We start from the raw sequence: 15,910 nt of genomic DNA, 5'->3' as shown, positions 1-15,910 counted from the left end.
TGAGGACGAGCCGGGTCGTGGATCTCAGAAAGAACCGGGCGAGACCTTCCCCACCGGTGTGGTATCACGATCGTCCATCTCAGAAAAGCCAGAGTCATAGCCAGAGTCAAACAAACAATAAAAAGTTACCCCACACGCCGCATCAGAGCGGTCGTACTGGCGGCGACTTTACATCGGCTCTGCAGCTCGGCAACCCTCGTGAAAGATGTGTTCGTGAAAGGTGTTTTTGAAGGCTGCACCCTTGCTGGGTCACACATTCTTGTTGATTAGTGGACCTTTTTCGTGTGTCCGCCTCCCAGTTAGTACAATGGTTAGTATAGGGCACTCTCACTCGGCCGTTGTATCAACGGTACAGTTAACTGCTCAGATCAGGGTTCGATTCCCTGGCCGGGAACTTCTTTTTTGCGAGTCCCCTGAGAGGGGATGTTAGGTTGTTAAGGGAGCTCCACCTTCCTGGATTTTGCGGCTCAGCTCGCGTGTGTCAATCGGCTCATCTCTCCTCTGTCCTCAACTCTGCTCAGCCATATTTTCTTACCACCTCATCTCTGTTCGACAATCATACGACGACGGATACTGAACAGCGGCACTCAGCTGCATTCAACTACGGCATAACCTAATCCGATAGCCCACCGCGCCCCGAGCACCCACGAGCCTTATCTGCTGGCCTTCTGTCGGAAGTTGCACTGCGATCATGGCGAGCAAAGCCGCAATTAAGCGAGTAAGTAGAGAAGAAGGACATACTGTGATGGGCATGGTGTGATTGGGAATTTGCCTTTCTGACTTGCGTCCCTACTTCTTTGCCCGTTATAGCTCACTAAAGAGGCGCAGCTGATGGACAAGGATCCTCCGCCGCTCGTCTATGCTCGTCCCCGTGAGGACAACATCCTGGAATGGTAAGCTACTTCAAGCAAGCTCAAACAGGCGCTACAGATTCAGTGTTCCCGCACCTGCTCATCTGCTCACTGTCATTTCCAATTCCTTCAATCTCCCCGTCAATTGTCCACAGGCATTACATCCTCCGCGGACCTCCCGACACACCGTATTCGGGAGGCGAGTACCACGGCCAGCTGCTCTTCCCGCCCGAATTTCCGTTCAAGCCGCCAGGAATCAAGATGCAGACGCCGAGCGGTCGGTTTGCGCCCAACACCAAGATCTGCACCTCGATGAGTGACTACCATCCGCATACGTGGCAGCCGGGCTGGAATACCTCGACGATTCTCATCGGCCTGCTGTCATTCATGTGCTCGGACGAGATGACCACCGGCTCGGTCACGGCTTCGGATGCGGATCGTCGCAAGCTGGCCGCGCAGTCGCACGCCTTTAACCTGACGCAGAAGAAGTTCTGTCAGATCTTTCCCGAGTACGCCGATGCGCAGATCAAGGACCTGCCCAACATGGGCGACAAGAAGCCGGCTGCGTCCACGAGCGCCGATGGCGGTGCGGGCAGTGCTGGACAAGCTGCCACAAGCAAGACTGAAAAGGTGGGATCCGATACGCTTGTTCCGTCTTCGGCATCGGGTTCTGCTGCATCTCAGGGTGCGTTGAAATCGACGTCGTTCTGCTTCAGCCAAGTTTTGGTTGCAGCGACGACGAATATTGAATTGGGGACCGATGGCATTGCACAAGGGTCCGTCACAATTGCAATCCGTACAGGCTGTACTGACTATGGTCAAATCTCACTCTTTGCTCTTTGCGCTTTGCCGCCGGCAACAACAGGCTTGAGAAATCGGAACGAGGCATCAACATCAAATTCTGCGGCTACCAACACAACTGCAGCACCAGCCGGTACGGGGACAGACGCTTCGAAACGAGTTGACGATGCAGCAGCAGCAGTAAGACCGCGTAACAACAACAACAATAACGGGCGTCGAGACGTGTTTGGGGTACGCAGCTCCCTGGTGGTGCTTGCTGTACTAGCATATCTCTTCATCAGTCGTGTCATGAACGCCACTGCCAACGGCATCATCTGAAAGACCAGGTGCTCGCCATTGTGCATGCTCGATTTTGTTTGATCTCGTACCGTATCCCATCCATCGTCACCGTATCTATATCCCCGCATAGCATCTACATCTTTTTTTTTCCAATCCTTCCTCTTGCGAGCGGTTCGTGGGAGCTGTGAGTTGACGGTATTGATAAGTCAGGCCGATGTTGGTGTTCAATGGAAATGAAAATGGGTGGTGTGAGAGAGGAAGATGATACGGGGACGAAGCGGCGCAGGCGAGACAGAGAGAGAGGGAGAGAGAGGGAGAGAGAGGGAGCAGTAGGCAGACGGCGTTGATCAAAGTTCCACTTAACCAACTGCCTGGATTTAGACGCGCAGCTGCTGCGTGCAGACCAACACTTTGCGCCAGAGAAAGATAGCGAAGGCTATATACAGTAAGCATGGGCGCGCAGCATTGGAAAACAACACTTTTTCGACAGAAACTCCACCTGCTTTGTATGGCGCATATCCACCATCCTCACCATCACCACTGTCGTTGTCAACACCGTCTTTACCCGCGCCACGCGCCATCACGCATACGACGCACTGGGCCACGCTCTTCCTCTCTTCTGTCTTTGCGCAACACGGACGACGGTTTGATCACGGAAAATACAAGCGAACGGTAGGAGCACAGCCGCGCACGAAACATGACGCTGTGCGGGTTGGTTGGGACCGATTCATCCTCCTCACGACGAGACGGGAGGAGGATAGCACGCAAAGTGCTCGTTCTAGGAGATGGAGCATGCGGCAAGACTAGTCTGCTGTTTGTTCTTATCAAACACGAGTTTCCACAGACTTAGTAAGAGCAACACCCGCCCAGTCCGGCACCCCTATCTTCGGATCTCCCCAATAGCAACAACTGACAGTCCTTTCTGTTCCTGACGATATTCTGCAGCGAGCCGACGGTGTTTGAGAACTACGTCCATATCATGCAGCCTGCACCTGGTGGTCCATCGGTCGAGCTGACGCTGTGGGATACAGCAGGGCAGGAAGAGTTCGACAAGCTGCGCAGCCTCTCGTACGCCGATACGCACGTCGTTGTCCTCTGCTTCTCCACAGACAACCCAGTAAGCCTGGAGAACGTCGAGACACGAGTAAGTTCATTCACCCGCATTCACCTCCTTCCGATATCGTCCCACTGACAACGTATCCTGCTCGTGTTCGGTCGGCTTCGTGTCTTGGCAGTGGCTACCAGAGATCCGCGACCACTGTCCCGGGGTCAAGATCATCCTCGTCGCGCTCAAGTGCGACCTGCGCGACGCGCCCTCGACGATCGAGAAACGCTTCGCCGGTGCCCCGCCCCCACTCACGTACAACGACGGCGTCGCAGTCGCCAAACGCATCAAAGCCTCGCGCTACCTCGAGTGCTCGGCAAAAATGAACCGCGGCGTCCAAGAGGCCTTTGTCGAAGTCGCAAACGTCGCCATCGCAAGCTCCGCCAAGGGCCCCTCCAAACACGGCGCCAGAGGCTGCGTCATCGCCTAGCGAACCACACACCAACGTCCCGCCCTGTATCCCTCGAACTGCCCTCGATCAAGACTGTATTCTACCGCCCTGCCGCTTCTATTCCGCATGCTATCATACCGCGATGCCATGCACAATCGATACCCTCATTGACACCCATACCCTTCGCTCGCGAGATACAAGACACGCACAACGAACCTCCCTGTGTGGCAAATCTACAAGGTTTTGGCATTGCATGATCTGGTTTCGGTAAGACACAACTTGTCTGTTGCTCGTCAGTCGTCCATGTTTTTGCGTTTTGCTTTGTCGGCACGTTTCTGGAACAGCTTGTGACGTCCTTGATCCTTGTTGAGTGACTTGTTGACCGAACGATTGCGTTCGATGTACGACATGTGCTGCGCACCACTCAGCGAATTGAGAGAGCCTGTCGTCCTCGATGCCTTGGCCACAGAGCTGCCGTTCAAGCCCGACCCTGAGCCTCCCGCTCCACCGCCACCGCCACCACCACCGCCACCACCTCCTCCCCAACCTCCTCCGAGATCCGAGCCCAGGTCGGCGTCCGACTCGTTGGCGATGAGCACGCTCTGCAGCAGCTCGATCTGCTCCGCCTGGCTCTTATACACCAGCCCTGGCATGTCCTGCATTCCAACCAGATGCGTAATCACCCTAAACGCGTATCCCTGGTCGATGAGGAACTGCTGCCTCTTGGTCGAGTAAAACATCTCGGCAGTATCCTTGCTGACCAAGCTGTAGAAGAACGCGTTGAACCCTTCGTCGTTCCTGCGCTTGGCTCGCAAGATACGTCCCAGTCGCTGCGCCTCTTGCCTTCGCGAGCCGAAGTGCGACGAGATCTGGATCAGGCACGTCGCCTCGGGTAGGTCGATTGAAGTGTCGCCTACCTTGGAGAGGAAGATGGTGTTGACCATCGAATTGTGCTGAAAGTTCTGCAAGATGCGCATGCGCTCCACGTGCGCCGTGCCGCCGTGAATAAAGGGCTTCTTGAGCTTGAATGCGTACGCTTCGAGCGCGTACACGTTGTCGGAGAACACGATGATCTTGTCGCCCCGGTTCTCGTGATAGTCGATGAGGAACTGACACGCCTGAAACTTGTTCGGATTCATGCAGTAGAGCAGCATCTTTTTGCGGCTCTTCTCGCACAGATACTCGCGGTAGAACTCGGGCGTCATGGGACACCACACCTCGGCACACTGCACCGTAGCAATGTGACCTTTGGCAGCGAGATCCATCCAATTGGCCTCGTACAGCTTGGGCCCCACGAGAAAGTTGAGCTCGTCGATCTTTTCGTCCTCACGCACCAGCGTCGCCGTCAAGCCCAACTTAGAGTGCGCCTTGATTTTGGTCAAGACACGTCGGAACATGCTCGCCGGCACGACGTGCACCTCGTCCAGCAAAATGAAGCCCCACTCGCGACTCTCGAGGAAGTTCATCATCTTTTGTGACGTGTGCGACCGCTTGCCAGTGTTGGCCACCATCGAGTAGGTAGACACGACGATTCCGGATGCGCCCGAGAACTTTTCCTTCTGGTCTGCGGTGAACACGCTGATCTGGTTGTCTTGGATGTTGCTCCACTGCAGGAACTGCTGCCGCCACTGCATGACGCTTACACTGCTGGTACACAGCACCAGGCAGCTCTTCTTGATGGTGCAGGCAGCCGTGATGCCGACGAGCGTCTTGCCAGCACCGCAAGGAAGCACAATGATACCGCTACGGGCACGGCCGTTACCGAACATCTTGGCCAAACTCTTTTCCTGATACGGTCGGATATGGGTGATTGGCTTCAGGTCGATCTCGAGGTCGGCATTGAGCTGGTCGTTGCGGAAATCGTACTCTTCGAGCATGGGGAATCCGATCTCGTTGCAGCGCTTCTTGACCTGCTCGATATACTCTTCGGCGATCTCGAAGCTGTGCACTGTGTCGTCCTCGTCGAGCTCGTCAGCCTCGTCGACGCCGATAATGGCGGAGAAGAGGTCGGCTTCGTCTTCCCTGCGTGCGGCTTCTGCACTCTCGGGTGGCGGTCCGGAAGCGCCCGCGCCGACGCCTGCGCCTGCAGCCGAACGACCAGCAGTCGCTGGACCGGAAGCTTGACCGTTGGCGGAAGCCGCAGCTTGTCGCGCTTTGCGAGCAGCACTCTCAGTGCCTGGAATCACGAGATCGCCACGAGTTGGTGCTTGCGTCTTTCCTAGCACTTCCATGCGTCCCGATTTGGCAGCGTTCGGATCTTCGCGCACGCGAGCTGCTCCGATGATGCTATCCTGCAGCAGCGTCTGAAGAATCTCGGGATGCGCACTCTCGACGAAGTACTTGTTCTGCTTGAGCACCAGCTTGATCTTTCCAAAACTGGCCGTGTACTCGCGGATGAAGTCGAGCACGGAGTCAGGGACGGGCACCTTGGAGAGTCGATTAAGCACCTCGATAATATCGTTAGGCTGCAAGCCGACAGAGACGGCGGCGTAGAGCGAGTATGGAGTGAGCTTGTATTCGTGGATGTAAGCGGGTCGACTGACGGGCTCGGCAATGGCGATCAAAAAGTCTTGTGCCTGCTCTGCCAGGGGACTGAAGCCTTCGAGGATGATGTGACCGTCGTCGGGAGAGATCCAAAGAGGGCGACTCGCATGGTCGAGCTTGAGCGGCATCTTGGTGAAGTCGCGCGTGTGGAAGCGCAGCTCGCCCGCTTCGTAGCGGTCCTGTTCGTCGTCCTCATCCACAGCGGGGCCATTGAAACGAGGGGCTGCCCCCGACAAGGGATGTTGTCGAGCAATTGCATTGGACGCAGCTGCTTGTGGGCCATCGCTCGCCTTTGCCTTTCCTTTTTTAGACTGGGTTGCCGCCTTGCCTGCCTTCCTGCTGCTGCGGCCAAAATCGTCGCCCGAATCCTCGGAAACAAAGCCGTCGTCCAAGGCAAATGCTTGCTCTGCATCATCGTCATCATCTTCATCGCGGCCACGTGCGGGAGTGTTGCGAGAGCTTTGCGCTCGGGAAGCTGCGGCTGAGTTGGGCGTATTGGAGCAGTTGCTGGCTGCGGTTGAGTTGGGTCGCAGCTTGACAGTCAAGCGAGGGCGAGAAGCTTGCCCTGGGTCATTGCCCGACATGATGGGTTGATCTCTGAGCACGAAAATGAAGAGAAGCTGTTATACGCCGAGGTGGCAGTCGAGCTATCTATCGGTTGTCGAGGTCAACAGCCGCTTCTTTCAGACGGCACGAGTTTCGGAAGTGATATGACGACTTTGCCCGGCGTCCAGGGGCCTCACTTTGATTCACAACGATGGACGAGCCATATACAAGGTCGATCGTACAGCAGCAACTTGGTTTGGCGCTACTGTGGTTGCGTGTGGGTGGCGGTGGTTAGCTGGAAAGCGAGTAACGACGAGAGAGGCGATGAGTAATGTTCTCGACATAACCGCTCTTTCTCCACAGAGCCAGGCCAGCGTTGCTCAGGCCGTTTTGACTCAGCCAAGAATCGGCGACTTATTCTTCCGGCCGAAACGCGCGTTTCTCACTAAAATCTTCCTCCTGCCCAAACGTACCTTCGGCTGGCCACGGGCCACAGCTTCGCCGCTCATCAACGTTATCAACACTAACACGAGAGTAGCCACACACGGCGCTACAGCATGCGAGAATGAGATCTCCCTATATCCCTAAAAATACATTTTGGTGAGGCTGGTTTGTACCTGCCCCTTTCTGCCCGCCGTGTCCTTTGCTTCTACTTGCGAACGAGGTCAATGAGCGGCTGACCGTCAGCCTTCATTCGGCGTTGACGCTCGATGGCCTCCTCCCTTCGACGCGCCTCGGTGGAGCGCACTGCGTTGCGTTCCATCAGGCTCAGATCATTGAAAGCTCCTGTTGGAGGCGCCACAGCCGCATAGCCTCGAAGGGCTTCTTTGGCATCGCTGATCGCCTTGTCAGCCAGCAGACTGCCCTTGGCGAACGGACCTGCAAACGCACTGCCGTCAATGAGCGGCGTCGGTGGCGATGGGCCTGTAGCGCTGATGGGTTCGACACTGGTTGCTGCTACCGTTGCTGCGGGTCGGCCGTTGGGACGCCGCGAAGTAACTTTCCTCGAAAGTCCTCCGGCAGCTCCGAGGTCTTGACTGGTGGGAGAGTCGACCTGGAACAGCACCGCCTTTTCTTGCCTCAAGATGTAGGTGCGTGCGTTCAAAATCGCGCGAACCCAGTCGCGGTGAGCTGCTGGATCCGTCAAGCAAAAGTAGTGCATGTAGTCCTGCTCCGGCTTCTCAAACATCGTGATGGGATCCTGCGACCTGAGTGCGAATCCGTTGGCTTTCGGCATTTTGATCGCCGAGCTGTCGACCAGGTAGACGTCAAACGTCGAGATCTGACAGATCGTTGTCTCGTCTTTGCCCTTCTCGTTCTTGGCATGGTACAGCCCGTGATCGCGCAGCTCGAGCCACCGCTTATTCCACTTCTTCTTGCGATCCTGTACGTACACCCAGCCAGCCAGTGCAGGTGAACTCGATGGCACCGAGCGGATCGAGAGATACGGCGACAGCTCGGTTCGCTTGATGAGGAAATAGTCGGTCCTCGGGTGAGCGCGCACATTGACCACGTCCGTGATCATCTCGTATTCGCGCAGAGGACGCTCAATGCCAAGCTGGGCAGAGCAGTCGAACACCACCCAGCCGCCCTTGCTGTCGTCCATGGGCAGCCTCTCACGCTCCACCACCTCGAGAGCAAGATCGCGGGCGCGAGCAGAGACGGGCACCTCGACCACGGTGAATCGCTGCCTCGAAAGGATGAAAACCTTGTGCGGCTGTCGCGGCTCCGTTGGAGTCGTGCTGTGACTAAAGCTGCCCTCGTGCGAGGCTGATGCACTGCCTGGAAGCGCCGACGGGAACCTCTGCGTCGAAGCATCACCGTGAGCGGTCGATGAATCGACAGAGGGACGTCCGTGATGCTTCGCAGCCTGCGACAGTGCCGCAAATGTTGGGGCGTGCGAACTGTGCGGCGAGCTCGATGCTTGCGAGTCTTTCGAGGCGGTGCTGGGCCGTGGCAAGTCGGGCATCGGATGTGCGGCGGCGGTGTTGATGGTCATTGGAGCCTGAGGGCGCGAAACAGAACGCGAGCGAAGCCGTTGCAGCATACCCGGCTGGTGAGTCGAAACCATGGCAGGCGCAGCAGCTCCTGTCCCGCTCGAGGCCGTGGGCAGGGCCTGTCCTCGCGAATTCTCACGACGCCTGGCAACAGGGAACTCCGCGCCATCCACTATGCGTGGAGAAGTGGCGACCTGTGTCATCGGCTCGCCAGGGTTGAACGTGGGCGAGATGGGCGACGATCCGGTCCTTTTGACCTGAGCTGTCGCTGCGTTCAAAGCCGCAGTGGCCGAGGTCGCCAGCGCCTGTGCTTGAGCTAATGCGGCGGGTGTGGGATTAGCCTGCGCATGCGCCATGGCTTTTTGGGCAGCGACGACCGTGGCCATGGCGTTGGACGGAAGCTCTGGCATCTTGGACATGTTGGGAAGCGTCGAAACGATGGGTGAAGGTCCTTGTGGCATCGCCTGAGTCATGGCTTTGGCGCGCAGAGCAGCTTCAGACGGCGTTCTAGCGCGCATGCCCGGATGAATGGAGCGCTCGGCCGGCGTCGTTCGCACTGACTTGGACCTCGAAACGGCCGCTGCTGCGGAGCGTCCAACATCCTGACGTGCAACCGTCTGCGATCGCTGCATGAGGGCAGCATTGGGATCCTGTGCCTGCATCCTCGCCTGTGCCCGCTCTCGACGCCCTTGCACCTTGGTCAGTCGCTGCGACAGTTCATTAGGGTTGACCGGGGCTTCGTTGGCTTGACCTTGGACTTGACGCTGCACTGCATGTCGAGCATGGCTGCTTGTCGACGCGGAGGCGCTCGAGTTACCTTTGCCTTCGAGCGCTTGAGCCGCCAAATCAAAGTGTCGTTTTCGCTCCTTGGCTCGCAAAGCCTTCTGAAGGGCTTTGGGATCATGGACAAGATTGCCCAACGGTCGATCATCTGACGAGTCGGAATCGGCTGCGGTTTCGGCGTGAGTTCCGGATGCTGTCGTTGAGGCGTTGCGGGAAGGGACGGCAGGCATGGCACCTGCTCGACGAGTCCGGGCGGCGGCGGATTGCTCAACAGTACCATAATCGTCTTCCGAGTCTTTGTCTGTCATAGCCTCTGCGTCTTCGTCGTCGTCATCGGATCCGTCTTCTTCGTCTTCGTCCTCCGAGTCGTCTGCGTCGTCACCGCCCTCGCTTGGGTGCTTGCCGCCACCTGCGCCTCCTGCACCCCCGGATCCTCCACCACCACCTCCTCCGCCGTCGCTGGAGCCGTAGTCGTCCGTGTCACTTCCCTCCGAGTCGTCATCGCCGCCTCCAGGTCCGCCATTTGCAATCCGAGTCTGGTGCGATTGGCTGGAAGAAGAGCCAGCTGCAGCCAAGACGGCTGTCGAAGGGAGACCCTCGGCAGCCAAGCGATCGAACGCATCATCGCCCTGTTCAGCGAGCCAGTGCAGACCGTACTCGGACCACGAGTTGTATCGCGCAAAGCGGTCGTTCTGCTTGCGAATGCGTTGAGCCTTTTTCAGCTTGGCTTGCTTCCGGTCTACCAGTATTGAGATCGAAGCTGCAAACCTATTCACGTCATTGACTTCTGCAGTTGCCTCGTCAAGCGAAGCAGCCCGCATCGCAGACTCGGAAATCGTTGGCAGCTTCTCCTCGTCTGTAGCACAAGCAAGCAGCTGCGAGCTCGGCGCACTGCCTTCTAGATGGGCAACCGGAGCTGGTGGCTTGGCTTGACACGGTCGAAAGAGATCAGCAGGAACATCCTTAGACATCTTGTCGAGGTTAGAGTTCGACGAGGACTGGCGGATGTGACGCAAATTTCTGGGCGGAGCAATCTCGGCCGTGCGCGAGCGAGAACGAGGCACGGCCGTAATCTCTTCGACGGGCGTGCCCGGCAGAGACTTGTCATGGGACGCCATGCCAGCGAAGCGGGGGCTCTGAGGCACCGGCGACGTGTGTGGCGCCGATGACCAACCCAGGCGATTGGCTGAGCCAGAGTAAGGCGGAGTCGGGGCAAGCCTTGAAGGCAAAAAGGTGTGGTTAAACGCGTCATGAGATGCGGACAGGTACGGAGACGTCATGCCTGCTGTACTGACGCTGTTGCCAATGTAGTTCTCGGGCCAGACATTGTTGCGGGACTGTGCCAGGATCTGTTGCGTGGTGAGCGGGCCAGAAGCACCCATCGACGATGCAAAGCCGGCGGCCGAGATAGGACTTCGCGGCGACTGGACTGGCTGGAGATTTGCCGACGCAAAGGTGGATGCCAACGCCGTCTTGATCGAGAGTTGAGGGGGTTCGACGCGGTGGTTCAAGGGTCGGCTGGTCATGCTGGGAAGGGGAGGAGCACTGCTCGATTGTGGCGACTCTGACGATGGCGGGAACGGGAATTCTGTGGCACCGGGGCAGGGCATACCGGCGGAGACTGGTTCGCGCGAAGAGTTCGGTGTTGAAGGGGACGCTGACTGGCCGCCGAGATTCGAGAAGCTCTTCTTCCTGAAGGATGGCAGGCCGCTGAGGAACAGGCGCTTCGACATGGACGGCTTTAGCAGCACTGGCTGTGGTTGCACAATCGCAGCCGACGAAGAGCCAGAGAGACTGGTCTTGCCGGACTTCGACTGCCTCCTCCCATTCTCGGGCAGCGAGTCGAAAGCCGAAACGTTGCTTGACTCGCGCACAAATGGCACACTGTTCTTGCGGCTGCTAGAGAAACTCTTCCTGCCTTTTGAGAAGGATTTGCGTCCGCCCTTGATCGACATGGCTGCATCGCCGTCCGACTCGGATCCCGAGCTCCATCGGCTGTTGCCCAACTCGTTGCTATTGGCTCGTGCCATGGCCGCGGGCCGACTGTCGACGCCGTGGGCGATGGCCGGAAGAAGCATACCCGACTCCGCCGCCTGCCCCTCAACGCGTTGGGCATCGTGAATAGCAAACGAAGGCGGAGCGGGTACGATGCTCTGTTTGCGAGAGGGAACAGTGCGAGCACTGGGCGAGGGTGGCACGGAAGCCGACGCCCCTCGTTCCTCCTGTGTGCCGTTCTTAGGAATGAGCGAGGATGTCACGGACGTTGCATCGAGCGCTTTGCTGTTCTGACTGGGGCCGAAGACGGCGATATTAAAGCTTGGAATCGCCGGCGCAGTGGATGCTGTGGAAAGCCTCTTTGAGCGCTCGTCCTGCTTTGACATCGGCGATGCAGTTGTGGGAGAAACAGGCGACGCTTGTGTGATGGTCAAATCTGCTGCGTTGTGTGCGACTTGCTCTTGAGGCTGTGAATCCAAGCGGACATCCTCTACAGACGAAGAACTCGAAGCTTTGTGAGAGCCGTGACGCTGGAGGAAGCCCATCATGGTCTCGAGGCTGAGACTCTCGCTGGCAGACTCGATTTCGAGATCATCAAACTCGAATGCTGCTGCTGTTGATCCCGAGCCAGAGCTTTGGCGATTCTGCGCTTCGCTTCTGAGCGAAATGATGCGACTGCTCATGGCAGAGGACTGCGAGTTGTTGCGCTGCGCCGAGACAGCCGAGTTGGAACTCGGACGATCGGAGTTGGTGGTGCCGGCTGAGGGCGGCACACCTTCAGCTTTACTGATGTCGAACTCGCTACTCGGCTTCGAAGCAAAGCCGTGCTCTTCTACGTCGTCTTCCGAGTCAAAATCGTAAAACGCCGTCCGGAGTGGCTCGGAGTAGTCTGACACGCTGTCTTGATGTCGGTGATTGGAGGTCGAGTAAGTGGAAGCAGACGTCTGGACGGGAGGCTGCGCGTCGGCACCCGAGTTTGCCGAGTCTGGGGCGGAAAGGGGCGATCTCTGGGTGATGGTGGCAGAGAGAGAGCGCCTACGTAGGCCACCTGCTGAGCCGGGAAGAGTATCCGATGCGCTGGTAGCCGGAGAAGAGGTGAGGACCAGCGGTGCAGGTGGCGGTTTCCTCTTGCTCAGAGAAGCCGCCCTTGAACGCTGATTCCAGGAGAAGCCAGGAGCCTTGGTCGTCAACGCAGAGGCGGCAGGAGTAGAGGATGTTGTCAAGGTGGGTGTTCCCTCTGCCTTTACTTCGCTTGCATCCGCATCCTCGCTCCGATCGAGCATGACGCCGTAGTCTTGCTGAGCGGAAGACGGCAAAGCCGGAGAGGCCCCAAATGCTGCTGAGTCAAAGTACTCGCTGGCCTGGTATTCCGGGGTGGATGCGATCTGCGCCAAGAACTCCTGCGCAGAAAGACCAGCTGACCTTTCTGCGGCGGAGGGAATCGAAGCAATGTCCGGAGATAGCGCTCGGTTGGCGACGAAGGCGGGACCGCTTGGCAGGACGGGAATGGCGGATCGCATCTGAGGCGTGTTGCTGCGGGAAGAAGCTTCTGATGCGGGAGGGGGCGTGGGCGATGAGGAGTTTTCGACGAGACCTTCGCTCATTTTGCGACCAGGAAAGCGTCGCACAGCCGGCAGCCCGCCAGAAGAGACGAGAATGAGCTGCTTTGGTCCTGGATGCACAGCTGGCGTTGGCGCACCATTCGAGTGGGCAAAACCATCGCGCGAAGAGGCTGTGCTTGAGACGAGCTGCGGCGACCTGGAACGCGAGAGAGCCATCGATTGGGGCGTGGTCGCGCTCAAGGGAGCCGGCGACGGCACAGGGTCAAGGCTGACACCGCCGAGGCCGAGGCCGATGAGAAGCGCATTACGGTCGCCGCTGATGGCGGTGGTGGGTGTTGTATTCCAATTAGGTGTCCCTTGAGGAAGCGGCAGCGAAGATTCTACTGGTGCAGGCGCCTGTCTCTTTCGCACAAGGTTGAGTTCTTTGGGCCTCCAAGTCTGTGCCGGACCGTTGGGAGTCAATGGAGTGAAGGGACCTGCCTGTTCGTGAGAATCAACCTCGGAGGCTTGCGAGTGGGCCCGGCCGCTAGATACGCTGTGGTCGGTGTCTGCGCTGTTGACATCGCTTATAGCTGGACTGTAGTAGTCTATTGAGCTGTCGGTGGATGCCTGCTTATTGGGGTGTATGCTATGCAGTAGCGAGAGGGACGAGGTGGAGGAAGGATAGGACGAGAGCGAGTTGACAGAGTCGACCGAATTGGAGGAAGAGAAAGGCTGTGTCGTCGACCGCGACGAGTCGGCAGAGTCGAGATGGAGCGATGGCTTGAGTGTTGGTAGCGACGGGCGTGCCAGACGCTCTGCCTGTAAACGAGAACGAGGAGGAGGCTGCGGGAAGAGAGTGTCGAAGAGATCCTCATCGTTGCGATACGATATTCTCGGATGCGACGAGTGTGCCAGATCGTACGACTCGAACGAGGGATGCGGCATTGGCCCGCTCCCGCGACTGTATCGATGTGAGTGGATGGAGGTCGACATGCTGAGCCAGCCGTCTATGCACGCTCAGCAGCGAGCGCGAAGACTCTATTTAGAAACGAGGGCGGTGATCTATTGAAGTCGACTTCATCGAAGGGCCGAGTCTGAGCTTGGTCGAGTCGCGCTGGAATGGGAATTGTCGGATCAACCGTTGTCGGGGAAGTGCTTTCTTTCGTGTGGAAATTGTCGAGAATGCTGTGCCGAACGTGGTGCTGCTGGGATGATCCGGAGGTGACTATAAGGCAGCGTGGTGATGAGGATGCAGCGATGATCCGATCGAGAGAAAAGGCGACTGCGAAAAGCGGAAAGCAGAGGCCACGACGAAGATTTGCGGACAGAGAAGAACAGGTAGAGACGGTGCAAAGAACAGGCAGGAAGCAACTAGGGTGGGCGAAAGACAAGACAAGCTGCAGCAAAAACGAATGAGGTCGGCAGGGAGAAAAGGAGCGTCGGATCGACAAGAGGAAGCAAGAGGTGGTGGGGGGAAGGGACAGGGTCAAGCTGGTGGTGGTGTTGGTGGCGTTGCGGGAGCAAAGATGGACAGGCAAGCAAGAGCAAGAGCAAGGGGAAGAGATTGATGCAGATAGTGTCAAGACGAGACCGGACGGGTGCGCAGTCGCGGTAAGGGGCGAGGCAGCGTCAGCGGCAGCGGCAGATTGCACGGCGAAAAAGCAATCCAGGATTCTGGAGCCGCGACTTTTGCGCTCGCTCCCTGTGTCTCCGTCTGCCAAGCAACCTCTCTCCTCTTCTTTGAGACACAGATAAGATACAATTCTAGCTTCTTCTTGCTCATCACACCACACGCTTCGTCACCGTAGCCGATGGCAGAGCATATTCGCCGATGTGCAATGACCGGTTTCAGGCACGGATGCTTTGAGGTGCTTGATCTGCACTCATAACAATGGCCACGAAGATGACGATGACAAGCCAAGCAAGGGCACCGGCATCGCTCTTTGCTTGCTTTGCTTTGTTTGCGAGAGTGTGCAAGAAGGATTGGTTCGTTGGCTGCTGCAACTTCAAGCAGCCGCAGCGCTCTCTTGCAGGGGGCATCCGCGTCGTACCGAGGCCAAGCGCCAGCATCGCAAAAATAATAGCGATGCAACGGCCTCTCAAAAAACAGGGGCAGCAAGGCAAGGCAAGGCACGCGACGGAAGGCCAGGACGGACGGGCGATCCCCCGCTTCGTTTGCGGTCAAAGCACAGGCAAATCTATCCATGCAGCCCTGTTTTCTTGCTTGTGCATAAACTGAGATTCATTCACAACTGTATTTTCAAGCGCCGACTGAGGTCCACCGAATTTGATGTACTCAGCGCTGGCAGCTCGTGCAGAGGGCAAGCCTGCTTTCGATGATCACCGTCGGTGTTGTTTTCCCTTTCGATGTTCCAAGAAGAACACAAGAAGAAGAACGAGAAAACCAGGGTGCAGGCTGACTCTCAAAACCCAAACCACACACCGACACATATCCAATTCGACACGCACATGCACACGCACAAGCACGCACGAGCACAGACGAGCGTGTGCAGCCGAGTTTGAAAGCGTTTCTGCAGCATTTCGCAGCACTGGATCGAGTGACAAGGAGCAATCATAGGAGGGAAGCAGCAGCAGCATCGGCCAACATTGCAGATCTGTGCATCCAGCAACATCCTCTCTCTCTCTCTCTCTCTCTCTCTCTCTCTCTCTCTCTCCCCTTCTGTGTGTGTGTGGATGTCCATCCCCGTCCCGTTGTCGAAGCCTTGCAATCAACGTGGCGGTGCATCGTTTTGAAACGCATCTTTCCTTCGAGATTTGGGGGTGAACCTGTCGACCACGTTGCTCCGTGCCTTGACAACCGGTCGCATGTTCCTCATGATCGACGACCGGCAGCAATGTGCTCCAGAAGGTGTCTCGGAAGAATCTTTCCTTTCGGCCTAAGCCCAAGGGTTCGGGCAATAATCCCAATCAGGCACTCGAGCTGCGTTTGTGTTTTTCGAACCCCTTTTTCTGTACCGAATTTCAGCTTTTCATTTGAGACTTTACCTTTGTTTACTTCTCGACCTCTTCTCGTCAGGGTCTGTGGTCCCGCACCCTTCTCTCTCATCAACCCA

General features: G+C 57.4%; 4 protein-coding genes across 4 annotated transcripts; 2 read left to right on the top strand and 2 right to left on the bottom strand.

The window, feature by feature from the left end:
- Positions 1-691: 691 nt before the first annotated feature.
- On the top strand, positions 692-1,970 carry EX895_001508 (uncharacterized protein; the record flags this gene model as incomplete). The annotated part of the gene is made up of 4 exons (XM_029882107.1): positions 692-718; positions 811-893; positions 1,007-1,536; positions 1,717-1,970. The coding sequence occupies 4 exons, from the start codon at positions 692-694 to the stop codon at positions 1,968-1,970; spliced, it is 894 nt and encodes a 297-aa protein (XP_029741708.1).
- Positions 1,971-2,628: 658 nt separating this feature from the next.
- On the top strand, positions 2,629-3,466 carry EX895_001507 (uncharacterized protein; the record flags this gene model as incomplete). Its single annotated transcript, XM_029882106.1, has 3 exons — positions 2,629-2,780; positions 2,877-3,075; positions 3,167-3,466. 3 exons carry the CDS (start codon positions 2,629-2,631, stop codon positions 3,464-3,466), a joined length of 651 nt encoding a protein of 216 aa, XP_029741707.1.
- Positions 3,467-3,720: 254 nt separating this feature from the next.
- Positions 3,721-5,196, bottom strand: EX895_001506 (uncharacterized protein; the record flags this gene model as incomplete). Its single annotated transcript, XM_029882105.1, has 1 exon — positions 3,721-5,196. One exon carries the CDS (start codon positions 5,194-5,196, stop codon positions 3,721-3,723), a length of 1,476 nt encoding a protein of 491 aa, XP_029741706.1.
- A 1,970-nt stretch (positions 5,197-7,166) lies between these two features.
- EX895_001505 (uncharacterized protein) lies at positions 7,167-13,781 on the bottom strand (the record flags this gene model as incomplete). Its single annotated transcript, XM_029882104.1, has 1 exon — positions 7,167-13,781. One exon carries the CDS (start codon positions 13,779-13,781, stop codon positions 7,167-7,169), a length of 6,615 nt encoding a protein of 2,204 aa, XP_029741705.1.
- Positions 13,782-15,910: the final 2,129 nt, after the last annotated feature.

Source organism: Sporisorium graminicola, chromosome SGRAM_11 (genome assembly GCF_005498985.1).
Source record: "Sporisorium graminicola strain CBS 10092 chromosome SGRAM_11, whole genome shotgun sequence".
Lineage (NCBI taxonomy): Eukaryota > Fungi > Basidiomycota > Ustilaginomycetes > Ustilaginales > Ustilaginaceae > Sporisorium > Sporisorium graminicola.
Note: the sequence above shows the minus strand (reverse complement) of the source record. Positions and strands in the feature narration are given on the sequence as shown.